The following is a 14291-nucleotide window of genomic DNA, read 5'->3' as shown; positions in this document are numbered from 1 at the left end:
GCGTAATAATCTCTGTTCGTTTTAAGTTTCAATGCTACTCCTTCCTTTCATTTGAAAAAACGTTTTCATGTTTATTTCTCATTTTTTCTTATAGTATTGATAGAAAATCCTGCGCCCTTTTCATTGAATTTTTCTTCCCCCATGACAGATTCCTCCAAGGAAAGATCCTCCAACAGAGCCCCCTCCCCTCAGCCCCACCCCCAAACAAAATAAAATCCCCCCTGAAAACGTCTGTACACTTCCCAATAACCATTACTATATGTAAACACTGGTCAAAGTTTGTAACTTGCAGCCCCTCCCCCAGGGATTGTGGGGGAGTAAGTCATCCCAAAAGACATAGTTATTATGGTTTTCGACTATGCTGAACAAAATGGCTATCTTAAAATTTTGATCCGTTGACTTTGGGAAAAAAATGAGCGTGGGAGGGGGCCTAGATGCCCTCCAATTTTTTTGGTCACTTAAAAAGGGCACTAGAACTTTTCATTTCCGTTAGAATGAGCTCTCTTGCGACATTCTAGGACCACTTGGTCGATACGATGACCCCTGGGAAAAAAACGAAAAAAAAACAAACAAACAAATAAACACGCACCCGTGATTTGTCTTCTGGTAAAAAATACAAAATTCCACATTTTTGTAGATAGGAGCTTGAAACTTCTACAGTAGGGTTCTCTGATACGCTGAATCTGATGGTGTCATTTTCGTTAAGATTCTACGACTTTTAGGGGGTGTTTCCCCCTATTTTCTTAAATAATGTAAATTTTCTCAGGCTCGTAACTTTTCGTGGGTAAGACTAAACTTGCTGAAACTTATATATTTAAAATCAGCATTAAAATGCGATTCTTTTGACGTAGCTATCGATATCAAAATTCAATTTTTTAGAGTTTTGGTGACTATTGAGCCGGGTCGCTCCTTACTACAGTTCGTTACCACGAACTCTTTGAAAAGTATAAACATAACATATATAAAAGTATAAAGTGGTAATATAGTTTTGAGTATAAAAAATATAATTTTCACTAAAGTATTGATTTTGTCCCAATTCTTTAAAAACAACTCCTGAAACACAAGGGTTAATAAGTAACTTTCTTTTAAAGTGCCGAAAAACAGCGTGAAGAGCGAGGTTTTGAGGAGGGGGCAACCCCCTCATAATTGTAGTAATTTCTGTACGTTTCAAGTTTTAATGTTGCTCCTTACTTTAAGTTAAAAAGCTTTTCTTTTTTCAATTTCTTGTAATATTGAAAAAAAAACACTATCATAACCAAAATTACGGAACAATAAACGAATGGGGATTGACTGTCAAATATATATATATTGATATTCATTTTTGAGATTCTTAAGAATATGATTTAATAAACTAAAGAAAGAGAAATTATTTAAAACTAGCTGTTCTCTAGCTCTTCTGGGGCGACAAGGCTCAATAGTAACCGAAACTCTAAAAAATGGAATTTTGATACCAATAGTTACATAAAAAAATCGTATTTTAGTGCTGATTTTAAATATATAACTTTCATCAGTTTTTCTACAACTGTTTTTCTAAACTGGTTGCGCAGACATTTTAAAAAGACAAACAATTTCCGGGCTAAGTTTTAAGGTTTATGTTTTCTAAGATGGCTTTAATTTTCACGGTAAGCCCACTGCTATAACTTGCACTGAGTGAAAAAAAAGTCGTAATCGATGTATGTATTGGTTTCAGATCTATCCATTAGCGATTTTGGTACTTGCTTTGGTTTTTATGAGAATTAACTTAGAAACTTTTCCCGCTAAAAAAAAAAAAAAAAAAAATCGAAGAAAAGTAAAGAGCTTATTACACCAAAAATGAGCAGAAATAATTTCAAATTATTTTCCAAGCATAAAACTAGCACATATAACCACCAATAAATAAATGATACCCAAAACGAACAGAAATCACAATAAATATGCGAAGTAGACTCAAAACGAGCAAAAATTAATATGAGTAGGGTTGACAACCCCATGCCTTTTGATGACCAGAACATAATTTGCACAACTGGAAACAAAATACATAAAAATGTTTTCATATTTTTTACTTTAATAAATGCAAAATTATGAAGACTTTAAGGAATAAATATCAGTATATGTACATCAAACTGACAACTCATGGTCTTTTTTTTCAATAAAGTACGAATTATGTTCTAGTCCTGGGAAGGCATGGGAGTTGTCAACCCTACTCATGTTAATTTTTGCTTGTTTTGATTCTACCTCGCTTATGTGGTGTAATTTCTGTTCGTTTTGGGTTTCATTTATTTATTGATAGTGATTTGTTGTAGTTTGCTAGGAAGTTTATATTTTTATTTATTTATTTATTATTACGAATAGCGGTAATCATCAATGCTTGTCGCAAAAACACAAAAATACAAAATCATAATACTAATCTGAAGTAAATTGGCAACGTTAAACTAAACAGCAAAAACTTCTAAATAACACGACACTACACAACAAAAGCGTCTAAATAAAAAGGCGTATTTACTAATGCACTCTTAAAAATTTGAACACTCTCTGCCTCGACAACCTCCAAAGGCAAACCATTCCATGGTCCGGCAACTCTACTTACGAAAGATAATTGACCAATTTTTTTCAGTGGTTTTGGGGGATATAATTTATAATCATGCTGACGAGTAGAGTGGTAATGGCTAAATTTAAAAAATAAATTTGGATCAATATCGTCCACTCCTTTAATTACACGAAACACATTTATAAGGTCATTGCGACGTCTACGAAACTTCAACGACGGGAGTTGAAGCCTAGAAAGTCTCTGTGGATAGGAAAGGCGCTGAAGGTATGGGACCAATCGAGTGGCCTTTCTCTGAAACTTTTCTATCCTATGCTCATCCGTTTGACTTAATGGAAACCAAACAGAAGTATTATACTCAAGAAGAGGACGGACCATTGACTTGTATAGTAGTAAGAAATTACGAAGGTTAAACCTACTAAAGCTTCTCCTTATAGACGATAAACGATAATTTGCATTCTTTACAATTTCCGAAACATGCTTATCAAATTTCAATTGGGTATCAAAGTAAACGCCAAGGTCACGCACTATTTCGTTAGAAGGGATTCGTACGCCAGACAGCTGGTAAGTATGCACAGGTGGGAGTTTACGAGCATAGTGTAGAACAACACACTTAGAAGGGTTTATGAACATGGAATTAGATTCGCACCAATAAGTTAGAGAGTCAAGATCCTCCTGTAAAAGTTGCTCATCGTTTTGGTCTCGTACTGGTAGATAAAGTTTCACATCATTCTGCTCATTTTTTACATCATTTTGCTCATCATTCTGACTTTATTTCTGCTCATTTTTGGTTTAATAGATCTCTTTAATTTTCTTTAAAAACTTGTTTAGTAGGGAAAAGTTTTTTAAATCAATTTCCGTTCGTTTTTTAGTGACATAGTCTTTTTCAAGGATTTTTTAATATCTTCTCGGTTTCGTCTATAAGAATCTATAGTTTGCTTTGCTATTTGTATGCATGTCAATGAAACTTCTTCAACGATTTTTAATCCTACCACAAATAGTACTTTTTATTTTAGTTTTTTGCCTCCTCGATCTGACCTAAAAACAAAACTTGCACTATTCCCCAAAAATTATATCTATGCACTTTGACAACCTGGATGCATTTACACTCTTTTGATATATTCAAACTGAAAGAGCTAAAGTAGTAATAATAGTAGCCCCGAAAGTGTCAACTTAATACCCCCAGTCGTTCTCAAGATATTGCTGAGGTGTCTCATTGGCAACCATTAACCCAGTGCTTTTTTATTTATTTTTTAAGTATAATGGGAAAATTAGACAACTGTGGGGGGCTAATATAACCAATATTCCAAGAGACATAGTTATGTTCTGTTTTACTATGCTGAAAAAAGTGTCAGTCTCAAAATTTTCATTGGATGGCTTTGGAAAAGGAATGGGTTTGGGAGGAAGGCTGCTTTCCCGAGATTCAATTTTGATTTACTTTTAAAAAAGGGCACTAAAACTTTTAATTTCCAATCGAATTAGCTCCTTTAAAAGTTTAAATGACATTGCTAGCTATTATAGAGTTGCGCTGCCTTTGATTGCTTATATAGCCTTTTGAAAACCTGTATACATTTAGTTTTCACGTTTAGTTGAAACTTTCCCTAAACATTCCCTAAAAGTTTCACCTTGATATCCTTAACGTCATTAGTTGCAGTAACTGCAGTGGTTGTACTACTAGGGAGTATATAGTGCTTTCTGGCTAGCTTAAAATCTGCCACAATTTACCCTTAAAGGCCTAACTTGATAGTGTAAGCCGTTCTTGACATATTGCTTTGTCACATTTTTGAAAATTCACACCTCATAGTTCCTTTTGATTTAGTTCAGCATCCACCTCAATATTCCTTGGAAGTTCACCTTAATACCCTTAGCTTGCGTAATAACAAGAGATGTAGTAATATTGGCAGCAGTATGCCCATAGTACCTTTAGTTTCTTCAACATTCTCTTTAACGCACGCTGAAAGTTTCAATTTAATACCGTCAATCGTTCTGAATTATTGATAACATGTTCCTTTGACAACCTGTAAGGGCATAGTGTGTTCAGATTTAGTTCAATACAGTTTTGATATCCCCCAAGTTTTTCGCCTTAATACCCTTAGCTTTAGTAGCAGTAGTAGTCGTACCAGCAGTAATAGTAGAAGTAGTAGCAGCAGTAGAATTAAAGATAGTAGCCTTAGCTTTAGTGACAGTAGTAGCAGTAATATGAGTAGAAGCAGTAGCAAAAGGATGCAAATATAGTCTTTCGGCTAATTCAACATACCTCACAACAAGCCCTGTAAGTTAATGCCCATGTTGAGGCCCATAGTGTCTTTTGATTTGATTAAAATTTTTCCTCAATATTGTAAATGCAGTAGTATGGTATTAGTAGTATTATTTGTAGTAGTGGTAGCAGTAGTAGTGGTGGTAGTTGTAGTCATAGTAGTAGAGTGCAAGTATTGCCTTTTTGGTCAATTGATCATATCCTTTATCGTTTCCTGAAAGCTCCAAATTAATAGGCTTAGTTATTTTCTGAACTATGCCTTTTTAACGATCCGTATACACATAACGTGTTTCGATTTAGCTCAACACTCCCCTCAACATTCTTTGAAAGGCTCACCTGAATGCCCTCAGCCTTTTTGGGAAGTAAAGGTCAAACATGCGAACCTTCCTCAATAACATATACGATATGCAAAACAATGAACAAAATACCTAACTTACTGCCTTTGCCCTGAGGGTTTTAAGGGGGTTGAAATCTTCAAAGGTAAAATTACTCGACCTTATAACAATGTTGAAAAACATAGATGTCTCAAAATTTTGATTGAATGTTTGTTCTGGGAAATGATGGGCGTGGGGGTACGGGTAACGTCTGGTTGGCCTCAAATCACTTGACTCCTAAAAATGGCACTTTAACTTTCAATTTCCCATTAAACAAGCCCCATCTGAAGTTTATACGACCGCCCAACCGATGAAAACTCAATATACCCCTACGGTATTACATACAACCCTTGCCCCAGGGCTCTGGTGGGCTGCTTTAACCTTGCAGGTATTGTTATGTGTCCTTTGAGCTATTTTCAACAAACTGGCTATTTCACAATGTCGATCAGATGCGTCTGTGGAAGAGGGCGTCGGGGAGAGGGGGCTCTTTCCTCTCTATGACTTTTGACTCTTAAAAGGGAAGTAGAGCTTGCAATTTCCATAAGCCTCCTTTTAGGGTTGTCGTTTGTACGACCACCCCTTGTATAAAAATCCTGTATGCCCTCAGGGCATTACTTACAACCCTTGCCCTGGGGGTCTTTCAACCCGAAAGCCTTGTTTTATGATCTGTGGAATATTTTAACATAATGGTTATCTCAAAATTTCTGTCGGATGTATTTGGGGGAAAGAGGACGTGGAAGGGGGGGGGAGTGTTTGTTGCCCTTAAATGACATTTGAATCTTCAAAATTGGCACTATAACTTCTAATTTCTTATCAAACAAGCCCCATCTGAAGTTTGTACAACCAACCATTCCATAAAACCTTATAGGCCCTCAGGGCATAAATTGAAACCCTTGCCTCAGGGCTCTGTTGGATTGTGTCAACTCAGGAGGCTTTGATATATTTTCTTTGGACTGTTTTGAACATAATGCCTATCACAATTGCGATCAGATGCGTTTGCGGGAAAGAGGGCATGCAGGAGGGGGGCTAGTTGTCCTTCATCAGTTTTTACTCTTGAACAGGAACTAGAACTTTCAATTTCCAATTAAATGAGCCTCCTTGAAAGTTTTTACGACCATTCCTACCATAGAAACCTTATATGCCCCCAGGCATAACTTACAACCCTCGCCCTCTGGTTCTGAGTGATTTCTTCAACCCCGAAGACCTTGTTATATGATCTTGGGATTATTTTGAACAAAATGAATGTCTCAAAATTCCTTTTGGATGTATCTGGGGAAAAAAGGACGTGGGGGGGGACTAGTTGCCCTTCGATCACTTATGAATCTTAAAAGGGAGACTAGAACTTCTGATTTCTAATTCATTGAGCCACCTCCGAATTTTGTACGACTACCCCTTCCATAAAAACTAAAAACTATTATAACTTGTAGTGCTTGCCCGCTGAACAATATAATACTGAACAATGTCGCTACTTTGAAATGGACGCGGGGGTGTGTGTGCCCACCAGTCACTTTCCACAATTAAAAATGGGACTAGCACTTCCGATTTTCAATTGAAATAGCCCCTTCCGAAGTGACTTCGACAACTTCCTTTATACAAAGTGCCCTAGCAAAAAAAAAAAAAAAAAAAAAAAAAGGCTTAGGCGCTGTCAGCTTTCGAATGGTATAAAATCATCGTCTAAGTTGAAATGTCATTGCTCTAGGCTAGTAGAAAGATAGAGGAAAAAGTTTCCAGAGGGAACATGAGCCTTAAATTAAAATTTGACTTTCTGTAATATAAGAAATTTAATAAAGATAAAAATCGAATTGAATAAAAAAGATGATCAAAGCAAATGCTTCATTAAATATGGCATCAATGTGTGGAAATCACAGTGTCTCACGGGAAAACTTTTTCAGAATAAGAGCTAAAATATGAAAAAAGGACAAGATGAATCATAAACATAGTTCATCTAAACATAGTTAATAGTAAAGGCCATACGGCTCCAATATTTTATTAAATAAAAAAAAGTTTTTTCTGAAAGTAAGGAGCGACATTAAAACTTAAAACGAACAGAAATTATTCCGTATATGAAAGGAACTGTCCCCTCTTCAATACCCCGTTCTTTACTCGATTACTCCTTTTTAAAACAATAAAAAAAAAATTAGAGTAAAGAGCGGGGTGTTGGGAAGGGGACCTCCGCTTTCATTTACGGAATAATTTCTGTTCGTTATAAGTTTTAATATCGCTCCTTACTTTCAGTTTTAAAAAAAACTTCGTTTTTTTTTATTTAATTTCTGAACGTTTTTGAATTAAGGCAGGTTTTGAACTTGGCTCACCGTATATGAACAATTAAAACAAATTTCCATATTGATTTTACTTTATTTTAACTAATAATAACCATATAATAACCTATAATAACCGTTTCATATCCGAAACCACAATTTTCTGAGATTCTTCTTTTGGTTCTTGGTATATATATGAGGGAGTTGTCACCTCTTCAGTACCTCTCTCTTTAAGCTAAAGTCTTTGTGAATGTGTAAAAAGCTTATTATTCTAATTAAACGGTCCTTGTGTGTCAGGAGTCATTCTTAAATAATTGGAACTAAAAGTCAAACATTAGCCTAAAGAGTGAGACATTAAGAAGGGGCAACCCCCTCATATACGTAAGAATTTCTGTTCGTTTTAAGCTTTAACGTTGTTCTTTACTTTCAGTTGGATTTTTTTTTTATTTCAGAACAACCACAAGCCGAAGACATACAATGTCTTTGGCTTATTATCAGAAAGAATCATAGTTATGAAGCTGCTTAAAATAAAATTAAATGCTAAGATTGACCGAAAAATAACACAAACAAATTATTGTTTATATCGGCCATTATTTAACAAAATTGAATTTCAGCATAAAGAGCGAGGTATTGATGAGGGGACGAACTCCTTCATATACATAATATGAGGGAGTTCATCCCCTCGTCAATACCTCTCTCTCTATGCTGAAGTTCAAATTTTGTTCCAATTCTTTAAGAATGACCCCTGAATCACAAAGGCCGTTTAATTAGAATAAGTAGCTCTTTTGAAATTACTAAAAATACTTTAGCATAAAGAGCGAGGTATTGAAGAGGGGACGAATCCCCTCATATACGTAATAATTTCTGTTCGTTTTAAATTTTAATGTTCCTTACTTTCAATTGAAAAAACTTTTTAATATTTTATTTCTGATTGTTTTTTAAATAATGCTGGAAAATCCAGCATCCCCTTCATGGAAATTCTTCTGCACTTTGAAAAATTTCCCCCATGGAAAGATCATCCCACATTACCCCTTCTCCCCAACCCCCCACGAGAAAAATCCCCCCTGAAATCGTCTGTATGCTTCCCAATAACCAATAATATATGTAAACAATGGACATATAACTTCATATGTCCATTGTTTGCAAGTTTGCATTGTCATATGTGCAAGTTCATAACTTGCAGCCCTTCCTCAGGGGACTATGGGGAATTAAGTCGCCCTCAAAGGCATATCTATTATATTTTTGGACTATGCTGAACTAAATGGCTATCTCAAAATTTTGATCTAGCGACTTTTGGGAAAATATGAGCATGGGAGGGAACATAGCTGCCCTCCAGATTTTCGGTCACTTAAAAAGGGCACTGCGACTTTTAATTTACGTTCGAATGAGCCCTCTCGCGATATTCTAGGACCACTCGGTTCATGCGATCACCTCTGGGAAAAAGAAAACAAACAAATAAACACGTATCCATGATCGTTCTTCTGGCCAAAAATAAGAAATTCCACATTTTTGCAGATATGAGCTTGACAATCCGATAAGCAGGACGTACGATCAGATAAAAAACTTCGAGGTCAACATACCCCCCAAGAGCCCCGGGGAAGGATTGTAACTTTTGCCGTGGGAGCAGGGCATAAGTTATGTGTATAAAATATAAAGTTTTTATGGAAGAAGTGGTAGCATGAACCTTGGGAAGGACTCAAATGATCAGAAATTGAAAGTTATGATTCCCTTTTTAAGAGTCAAAAGTGATCCGATGGCAAATAGCTCAAAATTACTAAAATAGTTTAAAGATCAAATAACAAAAACTCTTGGATCAACACAGCCCCCCAGAGACCAGGGGAACTGTTGTAAGTTATGCCCGGGGACATATAAGCGTTTATGTAAGGGATGGTCATATAAACATCAGAGATTGAAATTTCTATTTATCTTTTTAAGGGTCATCAAAAAGATCCATTCCTCCCCCCCCCCCATCCTTTCCCCCAAATATATCCGATTAAAATTTTGAGATAACCATTATATTTGAAATAGTCCAACGTTCAGATGACCCTGTAACTTGGGGTGAACACCCCCACCCCCCTGAAATCTGGGGGAAGGGTTGTAACTTATACCCCGGAGGCATATAAGGTTTTTACGGAAAAGGTGGTCGTATAAACTTCGGAGGGGACTCAAACGATTTAAAATTGAAAGTTCTAGTTCCTTTTTTAAGAGTCAAGTGATTTGATGGCAACTAGCCTCCCCACACCAAACTCGAGGCCATAAAGCGCTAATGTTTTCCCCCTGGGGTGCTCCATACAGAAGGAATGGTTTTATAAACTTTGAAGGGCCTTGTTCTATTGGAAGTCAGAAATTATAGTACCATTTTTTGGAGTCAAAAGTGATCGGAGGGCAAATAAAACCCCTGGCCCTTTTTTCCTCGAATGCATCCGATAAACGGGTATTTTCAGTCATGCCTTGGAGGCATCTAAGGTTTTTCTGTAAGGGGTGGTCGTATAAAGTTCAGAGGTAGCTCATTTCATTGCAAATTGAGTTACCTTTTCAAGAGTCAAAAGTAATCAGAGGGTATCTATCCCCCCCCCCTATGCCCTCTTTTCCTTAAATGCATCCGATGAATTTGAGATAAGTATTTTCTTTGAAATAGTCCAACGATCAAATAACGCAAACTTTGGAGTTAACATACCCCCACCCTTCAGAGTGCGGGGGGACTAAGGGTTGTAACTTTTGCTCCGAGGGTATATAAAGTTTTATGGAAGAGGTGGTGGCGTAAACTTTGGAGGGGGCTCAAATGATTAGAAATCAAATGCTATATTTGCACAAAGGTAGATAGAGAAGGAGACTTTTAGCGATTCTGTGGATTTTACCAGTCGATGCAGTATGCTGAACAAACCCGGCTGGTGAATTCAATTAAAGACTGCTTCGTTTTGTCAGGAATGTGTTTTAACTTCGGACGACCGAGCTACGGTATTGAAATTTGCTACGAAAGAAAGCAAAATTAATTTGTTGTTAAAATTAGAGAAATATGGTTACGCAGCGAAATTGTTACCTAAGCAGTTCTAATATCTGAGTCAACGAAAGATAGAAAAGAACTTATGCATTTTTTGTCATTACGATCTCCAGCTGACACCTAGAAACTGGCCACCATTCTTTTTCTTCGGATTAATTTGAAAGACATTATAGCCCATGTAACACGTGCCTAATGTCTTTTCCTAAATTTTGATATATTTCCCTTTTTGTCTCATAAAGGGTGTATTGGATTTAGGTTTCGCTAAAAGGAAGTTTAAGAATCAGTTTTCTTTTCATACTAACCGTATTTATTTGACAGAAAAAACACTCTGATTTGGTACATAGCACCAGTCACGGTGACTAGGCTAATTTACAGGTTTGTAAGCTAATTCACCGCTTTTTGTGTTGTTGCAAAAATGTACCGTTGCATATTTGTAATCGGCGCAAAACTTGATCTAGAATAAACCATCAGACCTTATACAGCTTTCAGTCACTCAAAAACCGTTCTTATTTTGGCCTTGGGCTTAGACTAGAAGTCCATGCAGGTTTTTATCGTAAAAAATAGTCGCGTGTGCTGCTCCATGCCTATGACCTATAGGCGACATTTTTCCTATAGGTGACACCGGTGGTCCATTTACTTTTATTATTGTAAGTGTGCATTTTTTTTAACAAAAAAAAAAAATCACCTAATTTCAAAAGTATTGTTGAAGTCTTGAGGTAAACTAGATATTTTCAAAATAAGTTTAGCTAAAGATTATCCCACCTCCCTGGTAACCTATTCACCCACTGACTAATCCCCAAGGCAAAAGTTGTTTTTTGCAACCTTGCTTGATTCATTTTATATTTTCTTCTTTTTTCAAGACTACACTTTCAGGTAGATTTGTTGAAGTTCATACATTACATTATTTCATGTTGTTTTGGTTTTCACTTATTACTAGATCCACTTTAGTGAGAAAAATATCATTGAAGCCTATGCAGGATGATGGTTTTATTCGTTACAGTGGCAGAAATAGGAACCTAAATAGCTTGCCCACATCTGAATATTCTAAAGATAGAAAATAAAAATGTAATCAATTTTACTGAAAGTATTGTCTTGTAAATTATATACTAGTCTGCTTTTAATACAATCACAACCACAGGTCCTGTTAAAAGTCAAATAACTTTAATAGGAGTAGTCTTTGATTTTCTTAATTTAACAAGTATTTTCTTTGTTATTAAATGGTTGAATTGATTGAAAAGTTAATACACCCTTTTATTTCAATGCTATGACTCCTGGGTAGATGATTGCTTTTATATTCTAAATGTGAAGAAACACATTAAATAATAATTTTTGTTTTAGGTAGACTGATCTGTTACCGTTGGCTCAGACATACATAATGGAGCTCATTTCGTGGAGTTAGGAGAAATTCGAAATAAAACAAAACACCAAGAGATTTTATTAAAGATTTACCAGACAAGGGAAATCATTAAAAATCCGGAATGTTTTAGAGGTTGTAAGGGATTTTCCCTGTTCACGTGCCTTTTATGATTCTATCTAAGTATTATGCCAGTGCTAATGTGAAGTAACGCTAATCTGAATCAGTTTTGAACTAAAATATGTGCTCACGAACAATCCAAAATTTGATGACCTGTGCACAGATTTACTGGTATTCGAAAATGTAAGGTGAAACGTAACTACTGTTGTCTGAAAACGCAATACGAATTCCGTGTATATTCTTAAGTATAATTTTTTTAAGATTCAAAACTACATCTGAATTGGGAAAATTACCCTAAGACTAACGAACAGGCGAGTTCTTTTAATGCGCATGTGGTAAAATAATTAGCCTCCTGTCAAATCCATAACCTTTGATACTTTGTAAACTTTTAAAATACTCTCCACTAAGTATAAGTATTTTTTTAAACGTCTTCGATTATAGGAATCTTTTGTAGCTACTTACTATTCCTGTTACTTATTAGTTTTCTCTCGAATAATATGTGTTCTGACATCAGACCTGAATTAATTTGAAGTTAAATTGATTTTTCTTTAGATTGTTTTTTTTTTTAAACAGCCGGGGGTGGTACTAGAAACTCACTTTCTGTTTCAACAAGTCTCAAAAACCGGAATATTTGAATGACATCATCTGTATTCCCCAGGTGTGATCAAAACAGGTTACACTTAAGGCCCATTCACAGATTTTCCTAACAGTGAGATATAACTAGCGGTAGTTTGAGTCAATCAAAGTTTTTCATAAAATTTTTCAGCTAATCAGAAGATTCAACAAAAAATCTGATTTCCTCAGATTAACGCCAGCTAAATATCGGTATTCGTAAAATCTCATGATCAGTGGGTCTTTACCTAGCTATGTATAAAACTCATCATATTTAAATGAAACTTGATTCTAAACTGCCTCTTCAAGCTCCGAGAAATACTCACCAGCCATCAGGGTTCAGGTATTAAAAAAAGAATATATATTTCCCCTCTTACTATCGATTAAATTGACGCTTCATGTTAGGTTTTTGTCTCTTCAAAGTATTACGTCACCGCCCTTGTTTTAAAATTATTTGTTGACTGGGAGTCATCGACATTATCAACTATATTAAGTAAAGTATAATTTATGCCTTTTATGCAAATCGTGCTACAAAAATCACTAATTTTTCAAAAAGTAAAGCATAGGTGAGACATTAATAAATTATAGAATTTATCATGAGTAAAACACCTAGTGTTGTCGACTCGTTGGTATTCCGCAAATTATGCAATAGTCCTACAGCAATGACGGGGGAACAAAATGTCCCATAAGATTGTACAAGGTCTTATGGCAATTTTCAACTCATTCAGCAATAGGATCTTTTGATTGAAAATAAGGTGTTCGGCCTCTCCCTTTTATACAATATCCTTTCACATTGTTCTGTTTCATTGCTTTCATCTTTTCATTGGTATCACAATGTTCGATATCACATTCTCTATATTGAATTTTACTTTTGATCTGTAGTAGATTTTTCATTTGCCATATTGAGTAATACAATATACCATAAAACAAAAAACGTAATACACCTTTAAGTATCGAGCATAGTAGTAGAAAATGGATTAATATATTTGGAAACATGGAGTTCTAAAAGAGGGATATGTTTTACTGATCGTTCTTTTTTTCTCTTTGCAGACCAGTGAAACTGTTGAGTCCATTGTGAGTCAGCTATTAGAAAAACAGAGGACAGCACGTTCTTGTTCAGTAAGCAGTTCTGCTTCACCATGCTCAGCACAAAATAAAGCGCGTGACCTGCTCTCTGCAGACACTACTTGGAGTAGTGAAGACAAGAAACAAGTTTTAAGAAAAGCCAGCAGTGGGAACTTCCAGAAAATGGAACAGAAAGCTAGAAATATTCCTGAAAGTGGGGAAACGCTGGTTAGTGAACTTATTAAGTTTCAGGTCACTTAAAAATGAATTATTATGTTGTCTCGCTATTGATTTCAATTGGAAACATTTTGCAGTAACAAACTGTGACTAATGAGACACCCTTAATATTTGTAACCCAGAAAGAATTAATGGAAAAAATTTGGAAACATTATATAAAAAGATTTTTTTTTCTTTCTTTTATGGTCGATAAAGATATACAAAATTAGAACAGTTTTAAGTTGAATTTTGTATATATATATATATATATATATATATATATATATATATATATATATATATATATATATACTAGCTGTTTGGGTGGCGCTTTGCGCCACCCCAACACCTAGTTGATGGAGGCGCTTTGCGCCCCCCCCCCAAGCCCCCCCGCGCGCGTAAGTCGTTACGCGCCATTGTAGTTGTGTCCCTATGTCCCACCTGTGAATATATATATATATATATATATATATATATATATATATATATATATATATATATATATATATA

At 35.5% G+C, this 14291-nt stretch overlaps 1 protein-coding gene across 5 annotated transcripts in view; it reads left to right on the top strand.

The window, feature by feature from the left end:
* Positions 1-14291, top strand: part of LOC136027371 (calmodulin-binding transcription activator 1-like) — a 286895-nt gene that overhangs the window by 165323 nt on the left and 107281 nt on the right. For all 5 annotated transcript variants that reach the window (XM_065704557.1, XM_065704554.1, XM_065704556.1 and 2 more), the window contains exon 9: positions 13551-13793. In XM_065704557.1, coding sequence (XP_065560629.1) covers positions 13551-13793 — 243 coding nt within the window. The remainder of the gene's footprint in view (positions 1-13550; positions 13794-14291) is intronic.

Source organism: Artemia franciscana, chromosome 5, assembly GCF_032884065.1.
Source record: "Artemia franciscana chromosome 5, ASM3288406v1, whole genome shotgun sequence".
NCBI lineage: Eukaryota > Metazoa > Arthropoda > Branchiopoda > Anostraca > Artemiidae > Artemia > Artemia franciscana.
Note: the sequence above shows the minus strand (reverse complement) of the source record. Positions and strands in the feature narration are given on the sequence as shown.